Source organism: Epargyreus clarus, unplaced genomic scaffold (assembly GCF_041222505.1).
Source record: "Epargyreus clarus isolate Ecla_fem2 unplaced genomic scaffold, WU_Ecla_fem_2.2 ptg000018l, whole genome shotgun sequence".
NCBI classification, from domain to species: domain Eukaryota; kingdom Metazoa; phylum Arthropoda; class Insecta; order Lepidoptera; family Hesperiidae; genus Epargyreus; species Epargyreus clarus.
The window spans coordinates 6,527,903-6,547,419 of NW_027332226.1; the positions used below are offsets into that span (position 1 = coordinate 6,527,903).

At 36.4% G+C, this 19,517-nt stretch overlaps 1 protein-coding gene across 1 annotated transcript; it reads right to left on the reverse strand.

Annotated features, from left to right (window-relative positions):
• Positions 1 to 234: 234 nt before the first annotated feature.
• LOC140749628 (uncharacterized) lies at positions 235 to 19,407 on the reverse strand. Its single transcript, XM_073082735.1, has 20 exons — positions 19,266 to 19,407; positions 18,625 to 18,922; positions 18,018 to 18,155; positions 17,339 to 17,607; positions 16,780 to 16,981; positions 16,283 to 16,456; positions 15,655 to 15,790; positions 15,266 to 15,418; positions 14,731 to 14,870; positions 11,325 to 11,473; positions 10,494 to 10,649; positions 9,799 to 9,929; positions 9,172 to 9,348; positions 8,617 to 8,767; positions 7,384 to 7,530; positions 6,974 to 7,080; positions 4,686 to 4,803; positions 4,191 to 4,376; positions 2,305 to 2,490; positions 235 to 363 (listed from the first exon to the last, which is right to left on the reverse strand). The coding sequence occupies exons 1-20, from the start codon at positions 19,278 to 19,280 to the stop codon at positions 235 to 237; spliced, it is 3,162 nt and encodes a 1,053-aa protein (XP_072938836.1). The 5' UTR covers positions 19,281 to 19,407.
• Between the last annotated feature and the right edge of the window lie 110 nt (positions 19,408 to 19,517).

Below are 19,517 nucleotides of genomic sequence, written 5' to 3' on the forward strand. Positions count from 1 at the left end.
GAAATGAACTATTGCATAAAATTAAAGGAAATAATATTTTAATAATGCTTTGGCACCCATGTTCTTAAAAGTAACGTGTAAGTACATCCAAGGTAAGAAGCTGACCATTTCTTGTACCAACAATAAAGTAAAAACATGTTATGTCATATCAATATTGAATATATTAAAGCAACCATAATAACAACATGAAAAATTAACCAACATTACATTGTGTTTTGTTAAACATATGTTTCGTTAAAATGTTAGATGTGCGCACATCTCACACCGACATTCCCGCATAGCAGTCCCGAGTCGATGGCAGATGGACTGTTGTGAATCAACTTTTTCGGGAATCCTCACTTCGCTCCACTTGTTGTATCCACACTGAAATAGATTCGTTACATTTACGAGTAGTTCTATAGTATTGTAAATTTGTGAAACGTTATCGAATTCCCATAATTATATAACTCTTTGTAAGGTGTGAGAAGACTTATTAAGTTTTGTGTAGGTAGGTACTATGATCATTAATTTACCGGCATTTGGAATGTTGTACATTATCAACTGGATTAGTACGATAAAAAGGCAATAAATTTGCCAGCAAGAAGCGTAAATGGATAAGTACTAGGGATGAGTAAAAAAAATTTTTAACAAAAAATACAACCGACTTCTATGTCACTACAAAGTAAAAAATAATTGAAATAAATGTTGGTTTAGTACATATTTGTGAAGTCGGCGCTCAATATATTTAGTTGGATAACGATGTAAACAGCGTGTCTAATATGAGCGCCGACTTCAGAAATATGTACTAAACCAACATTTATTTCAATTATTTTTTACTTTGTAGTGACATAGAAGTCGGTTGTATTTTTTGTTAAAACATTTTTTTCACCCATTTTAGTGATGACATACTAACATTTATATTAATACAATATAAAATTGCAAAAACGTGATCATGAATGAAGGTAAGGTCTGAATTTACATTGATTGGAACCGCCCGCTCGCAGGGCGCTACCGCGCCCTGCTCGCTTAGTTTTATATTATCTTATATGTTCCAACCTAACCTAACTAAATAGGCAATGATGAACTGGCTTTGCAATTTCGTTAGAACCTACACCAAATATCTTCAAACACAACTCAATTATTCCCATCGGTTGAGGAGTTACAAATTTTGTCTCCGAGCCACATTATCAGACCCTTAAATAGTCAATGATGAACTGGCATTGCAATTTTATTAGAACCTACACTAAATATCTTTAAACACAACTCAATATTCCCATCGGTTGAGGAGTTACATTTTTTGTCTCCGAGCCACATTATCAGACCCTTAAATAGTCAATTATGAACTGGCTTTGCAATTTCATTAGAACCTACACCAAATATCTTCAAACACAACTCAATTATTCCCATCGGTTGAGGAGTTACATATTTTGACTCCGAGCCACATTATCAGACCCTTAAATAGTTAATGATAAACTGGTTTTGCAATTTCATTAGAACCTACACCAAATATCGTCAAACAAAACTCAATTATACCCATCGGTTGAGGAGTTACATATTTTGTCTCCAGAACCCCCTCTGATCCTCATCATATTTAAATGGGACCAACTTGTAGCAATTGTCCACACACGAAATTAAAGGCATTAAAATAGGTTCATAAACGGCGAAGTTATGGCTGTTATATTTACATGGGTGGAGGAGTTACCCTCATTTTCTCCAGAACCCATCCATGGATTCTAACCATATTTAAATGGGACCAATTTCCAGCTCGTCCCTACACAATAAAAAGAATTATTAAAATCGGTCCACTAACGGCGGAGTAATTCGTGTACATACATAAAAAAAAAGATACCGGCCGAATTGATAACCACCTCCTTTTCGAAGTCGGTTAAAAAGTAAAAAGTAAAAGGACTAAACGGGAACTGAACCAACCGCGAGCCCTTTGATTATCATGTTTTTTCTGTTAAAAGTTAATTACATTTTTTTATAACATAGGAGTAGCAGACGAGCATGCACTTCATCTGATGGTAAGTGGCTCCTGCCAACCATGGACGTGTGTAATCTACCCCAGATAGAATTAGATATTCCTACCTGAGGTCGGCCACTGATGCGCCGCTACCCCTGAGGACTAAGCTGAAACGCCTCGCAAAAGTATGTCTTGTCACACACACACACTTGTGTGTCCTTGCCACACACTTTAAACCTGAACACAGCAGCGCTTAACGCTACTGTTAATTGTCCAAAATAGGTGTGTCGGTGGTGCCGCCGGAGTCGAAACACAAAGGATTTTCTACCACCTTCGAGTACGGTTACATAAGAAAAGCTTACAGCTATAGCCATAGTTCTGCAATATTGACGTCTTGCATTGGGCTTGACAAGTTTAGCCAGGAGCGCCCAGGCACGGCCTGCGTTCCTATCCCACTTCAATGCCTGCACCGCGCAGGCAGTCGCAAAAGTGAGACATGAGGAATCTTCGTCACTTTTTCCAGGATTACTTTCGCCGCTTGCACTACGCTAGAAAAAGTCAATAAATCATGTATTTTCTCCCAAGACATTCGTTAACATATTTACCTTATAATACTGTGGGGAAAGACCGCATTCTATGGACAATGGACGTATCGCAGTTCTGTATATTTAGTTGGATAACGATGTAAACAGCGTGTCTAATATGAGCGCCGACTTCAGAAATATGTACTAAACCAACATTTATTTCAATTATTTTTTACTTTGTAGTGACATAGAAGTCGGTTGTATTTTTTGTTAAAACATTTTTTTCACCCATTTTAGTGATGACATACTAACATTTATATTAATACAATATAAAATTGCAAAAACGTGATCATGAATGAAGGTAAGGTCTGAATTTACATTGATTGGAACCGCCCGCTCGCAGGGCGCTACCGCGCCCTGCTCGCTTAGTTTTATATTATCTTATATGTTCCAACCTAACCTAACTAAATAGGCAATGATGAACTGGCTTTGCAATTTCGTTAGAACCTACACCAAATATCTTCAAACACAACTCAATTATTCCCATCGGTTGAGGAGTTACAAATTTTGTCTCCGAGCCACATTATCAGACCCTTAAATAGTCAATGATGAACTGGCATTGCAATTTTATTAGAACCTACACTAAATATCTTTAAACACAACTCAATATTCCCATCGGTTGAGGAGTTACATTTTTTGTCTCCGAGCCACATTATCAGACCCTTAAATAGTCAATTATGAACTGGCTTTGCAATTTCATTAGAACCTACACCAAATATCTTCAAACACAACTCAATTATTCCCATCGGTTGAGGAGTTACATATTTTGACTCCGAGCCACATTATCAGACCCTTAAATAGTTAATGATAAACTGGTTTTGCAATTTCATTAGAACCTACACCAAATATCGTCAAACAAAACTCAATTATACCCATCGGTTGAGGAGTTACATATTTTGTCTCCAGAACCCCCTCTGATCCTCATCATATTTAAATGGGACCAACTTGTAGCAATTGTCCACACACGAAATTAAAGGCATTAAAATAGGTTCATAAACGGCGAAGTTATGGCTGTTATATTTACATGGGTGGAGGAGTTACCCTCATTTTCTCCAGAACCCATCCATGGATTCTAACCATATTTAAATGGGACCAATTTCCAGCTCGTCCCTACACAATAAAAAGAATTATTAAAATCGGTCCACTAACGGCGGAGTAATTCGTGTACATACATAAAAAAAAAGATACCGGCCGAATTGATAACCACCTCCTTTTCGAAGTCGGTTAAAAAGTAAAAAGTAAAAGGACTAAACGGGAACTGAACCAACCGCGAGCCCTTTGATTATCATGTTTTTTCTGTTAAAAGTTAATTACATTTTTTTATAACATAGGAGTAGCAGACGAGCATGCACTTCATCTGATGGTAAGTGGCTCCTGCCAACCATGGACGTGTGTAATCTACCCCAGATAGAATTAGATATTCCTACCTGAGGTCGGCCACTGATGCGCCGCTACCCCTGAGGACTAAGCTGAAACGCCTCGCAAAAGTATGTCTTGTCACACACACACACTTGTGTGTCCTTGCCACACACTTTAAACCTGAACACAGCAGCGCTTAACGCTACTGTTAATTGTCCAAAATAGGTGTGTCGGTGGTGCCGCCGGAGTCGAAACACAAAGGATTTTCTACCACCTTCGAGTACGGTTACATAAGAAAAGCTTACAGCTATAGCCATAGTTCTGCAATATTGACGTCTTGCATTGGGCTTGACAAGTTTAGCCAGGAGCGCCCAGGCACGGCCTGCGTTCCTATCCCACTTCAATGCCTGCACCGCGCAGGCAGTCGCAAAAGTGAGACATGAGGAATCTTCGTCACTTTTTCCAGGATTACTTTCGCCGCTTGCACTACGCTAGAAAAAGTCAATAAATCATGTATTTTCTCCCAAGACATTCGTTAACATATTTACCTTATAATACTGTGGGGAAAGACCGCATTCTATGGACAATGGACGTATCGCAGTTCTGGGTATAAATTTATTAAAATCTTACACCATGAACAGTTAGATTTTCCTTTTGTAATAGGAAATAGTATTCATAAATAATATATTTATTCAAAAGATAAACTATTCGTATATTCCTTATACCTTCTATTCTAATACCTTGGGTATAATCACTAAGTATTAAATTAATTATAATAACATTTAAAAAGTTAGTGTTACCATCATCCAATCATCAGCTAAGGCCATCCATGCGTAGGCGTTGGGCTGACGTCGAATCAGATCAATTAACAGCGAACGCATACGTTTAGACTCCCGGCGTGACAATGACAGCAAAACACTGAAAGCAAGTGGTCAACTCTGTACGCGAGTAATCTGAAGTTTCGTGCGAATTTCAGAGATTATCTATTTCAGTACACGTAGGGACATGTACTTCGAAAGAACTTGACAAAGTAGGAATGTAATAGGCAGGAATATGGTAATTTTCAAAAATGTGTTATTATTAAAAATATCAATTTAGTTAACACGTTCCCTGCGGCACAGATTTTTCTGTACTTTCCATTACTGCGTTACGAGTTGTTTTAAACCTCGTCCTATATCCGACATTGTGGCGGCACGAGGCGTGTTAAATCCCACCGCCCGAAGGAGACTAAAATCCTTTTTTTGGCGCCAAATAAGACAAAATCGACGGCTTTTGTCTTGATTATTATTAACAATGAGTTGATTAACCTAAAACTGCCGCCGCCCTTGGTTAAATTCGTTACTTTAGATTCTATGGGTAAAATAAAATGTGGGTCTAATGCACCTCGGACCGCACTGAAAAATGGCAGGTTTCCATATAATTTAGTGATGGGAAAATAAATATCGATTTTATTTTATTGTTTTTATTTATCAACGTTATGGACAGAATGAATACAAAAAGGGGAAAAGTTATGGATGTTTTTCATTGAAACATTTCAGACAATAAGGTTTTTTGCAAACAGTGCATTCCGTGAGATTTTTTTTTTGTTTTTTTTTGTCTGCCTCACGACATGTCAAGAATGTGCGGAGTTTTTCGTAGCATCCGACACATCTCTTCCTCTTTGGACCCTTATCGAGATGATGTGCTTTCTTTGCAGTGGATTTTGAAAAGTAGGAGCGAGTAGATAGGGTAAAGAGTAATCGGAATACTCGGTAACGATTTTGCCTACGTTTCCTATATCAATAATGTAGCTACTTAACTTTTGTTTGAACCATAACAGGAAACGTAATTATCTATAATGTAATTTCTTACTATACGGATATACGCCTAGCCTGCCAAGTCTCACTACTGGACTTTCACCTAGACAGAGTATATTTGTGACTTACCTGTTTTTGAAATATCTTCCTGTATTCTGATTCTGGCTCAGATTTTTCAACCGGTTTTTCTTCATCTTCCTCCATGATCAACTTTTTTCGGCAACGTTTCGACATGATAATTTTCAACATAAAGACAGCGGTCCTACTTCGTCGCTACGCAGCCTCGACTGCGTTGCACAACACTAACCACGTGAAGCTAGCGTGGGGTGCGGTACGAGGTGCGTGGGGAAACGAGGCGTTCCCAACCTCGTTCCGCACTGTGTTAGCATTATTATTTGTTCAGTGCGGTACGAGGTCTAACAAACCCGACATTAGGTTGGTGTACCATAGAACTAGGAATCAGTAGCACATCACAAACATATAGTTATCACTTTCCTACACTGAACCAGACGGAAGTTATGCCTCTCGCACCACAGAGAAGTTAAAGTTTTTTCTTACCGCTATAACGACCAGACATGGACGAGGTGTTTTAAGCCGCGTTCCGCAGCTAACGTGTTAATAGTTATAGCATCAGCTAGCATAGTTGTATACGCAATTTACTTTCGGATGGATTCGAAACTGACGGATGTACAGAATACAATTGATGTGTTCAATCCTTGTCAACTTTAGGTGGTTATATGTAAATACGAAAGCAGAGTTGTCTTGCCAATGTCGCGTCGTGCAACCAGTCGTCATATTGCGCTCGGCGAGACCCTACAGTCTGTACGTGTCTTCTCACTCCTGTTTCCCACGCGGATTAGCCGTGCTACCGCGTGTGCAGTGTAAGGTGCAGAGACTACTCCTCAGGAAGATTAGGCCGTGTTTGCTTCCTTGAGCCCCGTGAACAGCGCCGTGCGCATTATCCCTGACACTATTCGAGTCCGCAGATCGAGTTTATCTGACACTACATCTCATTAGGATTGCGTGGCCGCATACCTACAATTTCGGTCTAACTTTCAAGCTGGACCGTACAATATTTTCTGATCATCGAGCTGGATCGTATAATGCATACGTATCATTGATACGTCGCAATTAACAATTATCTTTATTGTAGCAGCACTGGGCTGGCAGCTTGTAAGATACACTAATTTATGTTACATGAATTTCAATTTAGTATTCAGAAAGTATTGCGTTCCTATGATATTAAGAATAAAAATATATTTTTGTTATTTATTTATAAATTCAAATTGTACCTGTAAGCGCTAGAGCAAGTTCCAGCCTTTTCAAAACACGCCACTGATTCCGGAATGTTTTTCAATTTGTGGTGACACTCTGCTTCGAGGCTTCTAAGATAACTTATCTACAAGAATAATAGACTACTTAACAATATCAAACTTTGAATAAAATCTATACGAGATAGCTTCAAGTATGTAATCAATAATAATATGTCGTATTAAGAAGTTAGGCATACAATACATGTAGGTATTTTCTTAAGCTTTATTTAACGTTTCAAACAGGAGCTTTGTCAATGTAGCTTCATAATAGAATCAAGTTACCTATAAATAACACATTTTACTACTTTCTCGTTCGTGGTAGCAAAGACTAAACATTAATTAGAAACTATTATCTCATACTTTGTTTAATTTTTGTCTTTTGTACTTACATCCCCAAACTTGGCAATTCCAAGTTGCAAGTGGCAAAGGGCATCTGCAGGGTCTTTCCTCAATCTGCAACATAGCGCTACCAGATGGTAGTGAGCTGCTGTCTCTCCAGATTGACACAACGCACGACCGATGCAAATTTCAGCTAACTATATAAATATAAATATTATGACTTATGACACTTTTACGGTGGTGTTAATGGGCAGAAATAGGAGTGGTAGACATGGTACTTCAAGAATAGAACTACGAAGTGTTCTAACACCTTTGTTTTCTTTATAATATAGGAGTACCTAGCAGACGAGCATACAGTCCACCTGATGGTAAGTGGCTACTGCCGCCCATGGACATCTGTAATCAACCCCAGATAGGATTAGATAATCCTACCTGAGGTCGGCTACAGATGCGCCGCTACCCCTGAGGACTAAGCTGGGACGCCTCGGAAAAGTCTGTCTCCCTTACCATATCCTTCAAACCGGAACACAGCAGCGCCTAACACTGCTGTTATTAGGTAGAAATTGGTGTGGCGGTGGTACCGCCGGAGTCGAACCACAACGGGTTCTACCACCTTCAAATCAATCTTAATCAGAATCAAATTGCTGTTTAATAAAAGTGGAAGAACACTTCGTGTTCAGAGTTAAATACTGTATATTTAGGTGCATTTTCAGGTGAAGTTGCAAAATGATTAGTCATTTTGTAATGGTTTCGTCGTCATTTTGTAATGGTTTCGTCGGGAGTTTAAGCTGACGTTGCGAATGTAACATTCTACCCAATCGACTGTGTAATACACGCAATAGGGCGGAATAGAGGGTGTAACAGGTCACGGCATAATTATAAATGTTTCGTCCATGGTCGTGTAGATAGAGGTCCATCATGATAGAGCTTTGAATTTGGGTCCTCTACACTACAGACGTGGTTTCAATTTAAATTCTTGAATATTTCCATACATTTCACTTTGGTATAGTAATTATTTTGATGTTAAAGATGTCTTGAAAAATATCGTAAAAGAACCGCTCGTGTAAGTACCGTCATTATGTTCGTAATGGTGTGTGAATTCTGTCAATCTACAATAGATCACCGTTGTGAATTTTGACCTAAACCCAAGGGCGTATATCCCCGTTAACAAATCCGTAACTATTCTCATGCCCATTTCTATCTACAATGATCCCTTTCTTTCTCTACGAGTTACGTGTCAAAAAAAAATCACTACAAATAAAAGTTTGTAAATGGTAACAAACAGATATAGCTCGAATCCTTAGAAGTAGATCAGCCGCCTCATAGTATAAGCTTGTTCCGGGCAAGAGCGGGGTATGGTCCCACCAGTCCCCGAGCTCTTGCTCCCAAGTGCGAGGAAACATATTTTCTTCCTCGAGACCATCAGCCGAAGTTCTGTTCATCAAGAATAGGGTAACTATAGACTACTATAAAATAATATTTGTCGTTTTTCTTAATTTTTTCCTGTAAGTATATAACTAATATTGAAAGAGTGCTTTTCATGGTCTGGCTTTAGATGCACCATCACCGCACATATCCGCTTAAAAATGGCATCGTTGAGTGCTGTTGCGTTCTGGTCTAATTGGTGTGTTATGAGAGATTATTTATAGGAACCTTTCCAACTTAGTCCTCAGGAGTAACAACGAACCTGTGCTTGACCTCTTAGGGTCGACTTTGGGGTGAGTTACAGATGTCCAAAGTAGCAATGATTAGCAGGTGGACTGGTAAGCTAAAAAAGTTATCTATAACTATAAAGGAAAAACCTAGAGTCGAAAATGGAAGGTAAATACGAAACTAACTTTACGATACATTCCATTATTTCCTGAGCCATATCAAACATCTGTCTGTGCAGATAGTAAGCGTTGACTGCGATCCACATTGGCACCCAGAACGGATAGAGTGAGAGGAGAGCCACGAAAAATGGTTCAGCAGCGTCAGGGTCGTCGTCAAACACCATGCAGGCTTTGGAAAGAAGCCTAGAAGACACAAATAAGGAATCGCAAATCAATTTTGAACAGTAAGAGTGTCTGTATGTTAGAAAATTTCATAAGTAAAGTCTGGAAACTACGTGAAGATTGCAACGTTTGAGCTACTTTAAATTGGGTTAGACTTTGCAACGCCAGCGACAATTGCATTAAATTTGTGAACAAAATTCAAAGACGCCGACAGCACGTTTAGATAACACTAGAAATGTCAGAAATACAGTCAAATATTATGTCAAACACGGGTATAATATGTAATAAGATAAATCCTACCATGGTAGATTGTAGTAGCCTGTAAAGTTTAAGTTAGTTAAACCTGACTAGGGTTTTCGAATATGTCCGAATACTCTAAACTAAAATTTTAGAAAATGTAATTATAGTTATTTTGTAATAATTACGTTACAGGTGAAAAAATATGTTATCAGAATTAGTAAAAAGTCTTACGTGAGTGGGTGGCGTATGTTGACTGAAAGAGATTTATTGATGCAGACGTTTGCCCAGTCCAAATCAGTGTCCTTCAGGCACGTAGACAGTTCCCGCCATATGTTAGCGTCACGTGGTTTTTCGGATATCAACTGTTTAGAATATAATTATGTGAATAAGATAAATTCCGTACCACGCGTGAATAAGTTAATTAGTTGAAAATGCACAATGTTCATTGGAGCTATTTGTACTCTTTGGTGGGAGGGTTATTTTAAAAATTGACAAGTTGTGTATGTCCGGTAATTAAGACCCGTTAACTTAAGTAAGTTAACGGGTCTTAATTACCGTACCGTACCGTGAATAAGTATTCACCCTATAAATTAAAATTATTAAACAATCCTAATGTTTATTATGACTAAAACAAAATAATGTACATAAATATATTTACAGTAGATCGACATATCAACATATTTTTTATAATTTCAAGAAAGTAATGACCTTAATCTATCTAGAATGTTAAGCACCGTTGGGCATGGTCGTCAGTTGGATCACTAGAATTTAGATTTCATGTGTGCATTCGTGCTATGGAGGGCTCCTTTAGTCATTCCGGTTGTTTCAATATAATTATTTTACATGGATATGCATATAAACATGTCAGAGCCCCTGTCAAAAAGTGGAACATAAAAAGAGTTACAGCTATTCAGTAGAAATAAGACCTGTAGAAAGAGATCCACAGCATGATGGATATCCTTGAGTTGTCGGGCATGTCTTGCTGCTCTCAATAAAGGCTCAATTTCTCGTTGGTTTTCTACGCCAACCAAAGCATCGTTAGCTGTTCGCATTAGACATGCATGTCCCATCATCAGCATTTCCTAAATAAAAAGTACATAGCAGAAGTTTTTCTGTATATAGTCTGATTCATAATTAGGTGTCCAAAATGTAAACAAAGAAATGTCACTGTCAAAATTAACAAGCAACAAAAACTTTAACAAACTCAACAAAAAACTAAAACTTTAGAATTATTCACAATTTAACAAACGCGCTATGAAAACGATAATACATTTGAGTTCGATTACAGTCACAAAAATGAATATCATCAGCTACCAAACTTAAAAATGACGGCACAAGAAATGTTTTGGGTTCCGATTGTGTTACCATTATCACATTTTAATTTTCTACCATAAACCTTGTTTTTTATTATTATTAGGGTATGGAACAAAATTGAGGTAATATAAATATTAGAAAAAGTGAATTGATCTTAATTATTTTAGATTATTATTTTATTATTGGTGTATTAATTTAATATAGTCAAAAATAAGAAACTACCATTTGAAACGTATTTTCTTGATAGGTCAACACCTTTGTTTACATTTTGGACACCTAATTATGAATCAGACTATAGATTATGACGGTTATATTGACATATTTTCAATTCTACAGTGTACCACTGCCGTGTTTTGTTTCGGAGGGAGTGGAAAGGGAGTTCTTATAAATGAAATGCAGTGAAACAATTTGATATACAGTTAGAATTAGTCCAAAAATCTTACTTCATATAAATCATTATTGCCCAAAAACTCTTGCGGCACAAAATTGTTGTTGATAAAAATAGCTGCATCTTGCCAAAAAGATGTAATCATCTCAACACGATTCCGTGTTTCACTAAGTTGTCGATTGATAGCACATATATCCGTCATACCTAAAATAATATTTTATAATTAGAGCGTGCATTATAAATTATTTATTTTAAGTTAACAGAACAACAATATCTCGTGAGAAAAATTACTTATCTGGGAATCCTCCACGATGTTCTTACCTAAAGCTTGATAGCTACAAGAATATAAATATAATTCAATAAGATTACTATGATACCCCTATCTAGCAGTGGGAACTGATTGCGGCGATAATGAGGACTGTGGTCTTCAACACTTCTTAAAATCATAATCTTTCGCGTGCGCAAAGTTACTAAATTTTAAGAATAAAAATAATACCTAAAATTGACTTATTATTTAAAAATATGATTTTTACTTATTTTATGAAAAGATTTTTCTTCGAATGTGTCGCATTGGCTATAACTTAATAATATGATTAATAATTTTGTCTCAAAGTTAAAATTTTGCATGTAATAAGTTATATACTTCCGAAATAAGTTTTATTTGTAAAGGAGTTTAATCCTAGTTAATTATTATCTTAGACTTTTAACAACACCGGAACTAATAAACCGTTTTAAATTTATTTAATGAGTTCCTCTTTAGTTTTCATTACTTATCTTTAAAACGTACTTGGTAAGGAGACATTAAATAGTGGAAACTACAGCCTTCTTTCAGATTAGTTAAAAAACAAATAAAATCCTTTATTATAGTCTCGACATTTAAGGGATTTTTTTGGGGAAATTGAGACACGAAACGAGTAGGCAGTAGTAATTGAGATCCTATTGGAAACGTCTGTTGTATGTGTCTCTACTAGGGTTTCTGGTCGGGAATTCCCGGATCGGGAATTCCCGGGAAAAACACGATGAGTCGGGACGGGAAAAATGGGCCGGGATCCCGGGAACTCGGGAAATTTCAAAGGTCCAAAAAAATCGTAAATTACTCATAGATTTTAACATTTATGATGATTTTAACATGCAATACTCAATCAGAACATATTTACAATGTTAAAGTAGACCTTATCGCGTAAGAATATGTCATTTAAGCACAAATTAATACCGAAGTTTCAACTATATTGTAATGGTAGTGCTTACAAGCTGACGGAAATGAAATATGTTTAAAAAATTAAGAATCATTCAATTCAATTCAATGTAAGAAATACATTTGCAAATGAGGCACTAAAATCTCTCTCTTATTTTATCCATCCATTCATTAGCCTTTTGAGGAACATTGCTGGACATAGGCCTCTTATTATATAAATAAAATTGGCCAAGTGAAATTCGAACTCGCAGCCCGAGAGTATCGTACCAAAATTTTTATTTCTTTTATTTGTTGTATTAGTTATTATTGCAGTCATTGAAGTACATGCATTATGAGCATTTTAACAGTCTACCTATTACGTTCAATAGATAGAAGCGAAAAACATCGAAAAATAGCGGTTCCTTGTATTTATTATATTATAAACTTTTTTATTTTTAGTATTTATTGTTATATCAGCCATTATACATACTCTGTAAAATTTTCAAATTTCTATCTATTACGGTTCAGGAGATAGAGGTCTGTGGACAGACAGCGGAGGCTTAGTAATAGTGTTCCGTTCCTTTAAATAAAAAGGACGCTACAGCCATGGTTTTTCATACTGAATCCCATCCGATTTATAGTTGGATTATCTATTATTATTATAATCCATTTTAATTGTCTTCAGAAGACTGCATAGCCCTAGTACAACTGTAGCTAGAAAAAGGTGTGATATTTGATTACTCATTAAGACCGGAACATTATTTTTGTTCAGGATCCGGTGTGCGTCCGCCTGCGGTGGATTTTAAACTCAGAGCCCTCGAGTGAGAGGCAGACTTTCTAACCACTAATATAATCATGTTAATAGCATTTGTTTTGTGTTTATTAATTATTTTTAAAGTCTTTGGAAGGCGAGACTCATTGATTATATCGGTCGGTCCTATCGAGTCATGTGACTGGTCAACGCCACTTCAGCTGGCTAAGCTTACACCTAATTCCGACCATAGTTCCCTCCGACTTTGAGTTTTCGGCTTTGAGGCTTCTAAAGCCTACAGTAAAGGATCTTATCTTAGCGCCAGAAGTCGTCATTGGCTCGAATACTTTTAAATTCAGACAATGAGGAATTTGGGGTAAGAAAGAACTCCATATTTTTCCGCACGTAAACTAGCTGAGGTGGATTCTGCGAGTAACGCCATTCGCATAACAACAACGTATACGGGTGTGACATGGAGTCGTAGGCATGATATTTGCCTTGTCCCTGTTGATTTTAACACCCGTCCGTTGTGAGGCATAGTAGATGTTACGTAGATTTTGAAGATGGTAAAATCCATTGTGGTTCGACTCCAGCGGCACCACCGCCACACCTACTCGTATTTCTACCTAATAATAGAAGTATTAAACGCTGCTTTGTTCCGGTTTGAAGGGTGCGGGAAACAAACATTTTAAGGCGTTTCAGCTTAGTCCTCAGGAGGTAACGGTGCATCTGTTGCCTCAGGTAGGAATTTAATCCTATCTGGGATGGATTACAGTTAATCTACTATGTACTCGGACTAACGCAAAGGCGGCTTTTTATACAAAGTTTAAAATCTTGATGTACTTACAGTTGATCTGGCATCGCTGAAAAGCCTAGTACCGTGAAATTTAGATAACAGCACGATTATACTTCTCGGCCTACTACTATATAGATAACCGCTAGTGGCGCGCTGCTGCGCTTTGTATCACAAGTTAATTCGAGGATCTTAGTTATTGTAGCATTTGGTTAGCAGTCGTTAAACCTTGTTAGAGGCCTTATGGATAATGGATAAAACATTTGACATGGTTCGGCCACTAATCCGTACGTCTTTCCACGAATCCGTATAGCAGAGTAGCGTAGTATAATACGGTCTAAGCCTCCCCCAGTTGTAAGAAGTGGGCAATATCCAGAAATAAGAGTTAGAAAGAGTGGAGACATAGAATGCATAATGTTTTGAAAATGTCTCGAGTTCCCGGGAATTCCCGGGAAAATGTGGTCGGGAAATCCCGTGGGTCGGGAAGAAAAATATGCCGGGAAATCAGAAACCCTAACCTTTACCGAAATCTTTAAACCAGAACATAATTACTGTTAACATATCCGTATGAGACAGAGGGATCTAGTTTGGCCACAGATGCTACTACTGGGTGTGTTAAGCCGGTGTAAGTGTAACATGGAAGAATCTTATCATAGGATTCAAACCAAAAAATAGCAGCGCTTAATATTGCCGATAAAACTACATATTTAGTAAGTAAACATTTTCTTAATAGTTTAACCTACCATAATAAGGGATCCTCCGCAAAGAATTGGCTGCCGATTTGACCGTGGATTGCCAATCCCTGTTCAGCTGTCCTCGACCCGTGCATTCGCGTTTAATTTGCTGTTCTTCCATTTTCTTTAACATTGCGGTTATTTCCGACCTACATTTTATTTCATTGTTAGTTTTTTATAATATATTATGAGTACACTGATCGTTGTATGACGAATCATCATTATAATTACGGTCATCATCATTAGCAGACGAGCATGCAGTACACCTGATGGTAAGTGGCTACTGTCGCCCATGGACATGTGTAATCAACCTTAGATAGGATTAGATTCCTACCTGAGATCGGCCACAGATACGCCGAGGACTAAGCTACAACTTCTCGGAAAAGTATACACCCTTACTACACCCTCCAAACTATAACACAGCAGCGCTTAATATCAGTTATTAGGAAGAACTAGGCGCGCCGTTGGTGCCGCCGGAGTCGAACCACAAAGGGTTCTACTTTTATAAAATTAAAATAATATATGTATAAAGAGATAGTCTTACATCGATATATAAGGTGGTATGGCTGGCTTGTGTAGAGGTCTTGCGAGCCTAACTTCAACTATGATGAAGGAGTTGGTTTCATCTCCGCCGGTGGGTCTAGCCAGGAACCCAAGGTCAGTGCTATTGCTGGTCGGAGCTGAATCTGTGGTGACTCTGTTTATGATAAAATGCAAATTTAATACTATAATTGTTCCCCTGTTGGACACGAGACGCCTTTTAGAACTAAAATGAACTATTGCAAATATTTTGTTATTTTTTTAGCTATATTAGTGGGGAAAATCACCATCGTTTGTAATGGTTTATGTTTAGAAAGCTTCTGCGATGACAGTTTAGATTTGCTTTTTAAAAGCATTTCTTAACATTGTAATAAAAAAAATAATTAGGCTTACTTGCTTGGTTTCTTGATCGTGCCTTGAGCCGAAGACATCTTATCGTTCGGCGCGAGAATCAGATCACAACCGCACTTGCTCATCATGAATTCAGAGTTTATCCATTGCAAGGGCGTTATCAAACGGACTACATTCTCTATAATAGAAAAACACCTATATCCTGTATATTATAAATGTAAGCGAAATGACAGTCAGCTATGAAGGAATTTTTAAACGATACCTAAGTTACATAGTAACTATTAATTAATCTGTGACCTAAGCGCTTGCAGAGGAATGAAGATATTAGACCAGCAAATAATAAAATCGTGGTTGGTCCCTTCAATTTAATATGGTCACGGCGGTTAATGGACAGTTTTCTGCCAAATGGACAGGACATAGGTCCTGTTTATCACAGATATCAGACGTGGTCCAAGAGTTGAAGCAAAATGCCGATATGACTTTTTCCAATCATAATCATGAGTTTTGAAGCATTAATAAATTTTATTGAAAAATATTTAGAGGTCTTATATTGTAGTAGGAGTTGCAGAGGTCTCATATTGAGTATGATACTGATTACGTCAGGTTTATCTACATCGTATATAGGTACAATAAAATAATAGCGTATAATAAAGGTAAGTATATAAAGTACCTCCAGGGTATAGTAACTTAAAGAGATCAAGGAATGCCATAAAGTTGTAGCCACCAAATTCATTACAAACTTGAACTTCGAAGGGCCAGTTGTAACGGCGTAGGTGTTGCTTTAGCCATGTCTCAGAATTCTTCAACACGAGACTGCGGTGAAACGATGCCCATAAAGTAGTAACTGAAATTATAAAAGAAAGATGTTGGGTGCAATCACAAAGCAAATAAAGTCAGTATATTATTTTAACTTTACATAAAAATTATGTAAAGTTTAAGCAGTGCGAAAAAAAATATAAGTAGTACGGCTATATTTATACTAAAAAATGATACTACGGATTAATTATGACCCTTTGAAAAACTACAAGTTTCATGTACTACATAGCCGTAGTTTTATTTATGGAAAGATACTCGTACTTGTATTTGAGACAAGACCAGAGAGGTTCCTAATAAGATGATCCACATGGAAACATTGATTTTAATACAGATACCATTTGATATACTTACAACATTTGGGTACGTCTTTCAAATAATGGTGCAAGTCGATATTGTAGTCGTTAATTAGTTCTTCCACTTGGCATTCGAATTTCTCATCACATTTCGTAAAGAATTGATTACCTCTTAGAGTTTCCCATTTTGGATAAAAACTGGAGCTATCAAATCTTTTTGGAACTTTGTAGCCTTGATCAAATGTGATAATTGCAGTATTCTGTGAAGAAACATATTTTTAGAATTTTAAAATTTGTTTGAGAATGTCTGATTTAATAAAATTCTACATGATATGTGTCATGAGGATAACCCCTATAATATTATATGCCTTAAGAGACATTACGGTTATATTGCGATTTGTTTAAACATATGACCAGACGAAACGTTTCAAATTGTCCCATAGTAAATCGCTAACATATGCATTAGAACTTTCATTTGTTTCATTAGTCCATAGCTTGTAATGGTCACTAATATTAGTTAGACTAAGCTCAATGGCTCGAGGCTGCTTCCATTCCATATGGAATACGAAACAATATTGTTTAAATTGTTCGAGAGTATTTTCAATAAACACTCATACCGATTCTTCCGTCATATTTGTAGGCAGTTTGGATGCACTCGTATAAATGCTTTCTTCTTCAAATGGCACAAACATATTATAGGCTCCTATCAGAGTTATCTTCATGAGATTTGCTTGTTGTAAGAATTCATGATGTACACTGTTAGCTTTATGTCGTAAAACACTTAATTCCATTGTGATTTGTGGTAGGTTGTTCCAGCTTTTTGACATCAATATTGAAGGAGGTACGATGGGTTCCATGCGTTTAGTTATCTTGAGTTTATCTTGGCCTAAAAACGGTACGACTATTATAGCAATTCGATTATTATTATTTCTTTACCCTTAAACTTTTTCAAATAGTGTTACGTTATTAAAATTGATAGGTTATTTAGTTTCGTTTATTTAACTTTTAAGATTTTGTAAGCTTTTGGGAGAAGGTAATTTCTCTTGATTGCTGCTGCTTGCTGAGGCTATGACCGGACACATGTTTTTTCTGCGTTCTGCCACTTAATCAAATTCAGCAATAAGTAAGCAATACCAACACAGACTATATAAATAGTGGGATTTTAGAGAACGTTAATTATTTACAAAAAATAATATCGTAGCATTGTTAAATTTTTGTTTACCAAGTAACAGATGCTTGCTCTAGGAAAGTTAATTTTTGGTGGTAGTGTGTTTTATAAAATGATAAAGCACTTACCAATAAATAATGTCAAAATGTCGATATTACAGCAACTTATATTTGGCATTCGTTTATTTAGCGAATCGGATTCATCATCAGTAGAAATCTGGTCGCCTGATATATAAGGTTCTGTACTTCTCATTGCTTGGATAGTAACTATAAACGTAAGTTCCATTTTCAGATGTATTTTTTAAAAGGTTTGTATATTTATTAAGTTAAGATTAAAACTACTTCGCAACAATCTGCTACAAATATGTATGATGGTATATATTTTACATACTGCATGGTGTAAAATATATGCCATCATACATATTCGTAGCGGATTTCCGCAAAGTAACGCCTGGTACAATTAACTATCTTTGTATATATTTTTGTTGTTCTATTGCGGTGGCTTTCATCGCATAATTATATATGCCTATACACTATAAATATGTCATTTCATATCTTTTAACTCTGTTTTTAGGAATAACTTATCTGTGATTGACTTCAGTTTGGACTTAAGCTCGGTTTGAAGTTTATAACAGTTATAATGACCATGGGAAGCATTTACTGCTGACATTACGAAGACTGTCATGGATAGCTGATTAATATTACTAAAATATATTTTAAACGAATTAAGATTTACCAACTAAAGGATGATCAGCAATGAGACACATTCTTTCGTAATCTGAAGGGTCATAACTCATAATGCCACGAGCTATAACTTTCTTTTTTACAACGTTTCTACCTCCTACCGATTTTATAAGTCCTGTTAGTATTATCTGGTCAAAGAAAGTAACTTTTATGGCATATTTTCCAGGCTCATTGCAATCGGGTATTCTGAGACTATTAATCTTGACCGTTAGGACGTCTAATGGCACGAAGATTTCTTCTTTTTCTTGCAAATCCGATTTGTTTGGTTGAAGTGATACTTCTGAACGTATCTGTAATTTTCAATCGTTTCATGTATAAGCGTGGCTTTCGTCAAAAAGTTATAATTGATATTTTGTAAGAACACTTTAAACTAGCGTCGTGATGTAGTGTTATTATATTTTGGTTTTATAGGGATACATATTATCTGACTTTATATAACTTATTAATCCTAAGAGGAACTAAGTAAGGGATAATTAAGTAATTGGAAAACATTATCCTATCAAAAGATCTACGAGGTGTGCACAGGACCTATTAAAACCAAGTTAATAATTGAACAACTTCACAAAAAATATCAACAAAATTTGTATGTATTTTCTATTTTATTTTAAGTTATGTTGACGTAGCACAACTTACTTTTCCTTTCTTCATTGTTTTCTTATAATTTTACAATTCTGTAGGCAACTTAAATAAAAATGCGCTTTCTAACTTTAACAAGACAAAATACCTATAATATTTTTGACTTATGATATTACTTACTTATTTTTTATTACTGTCGGCTGTTGACAATCTATAAAAAATGCAAGAAATGAATTACAAACAAAGTTAAAACTACAAAGGTTGAATAGGCGGTAGTCTTTTCTGTGCGTTATTTTTTTAGTTTTTCAA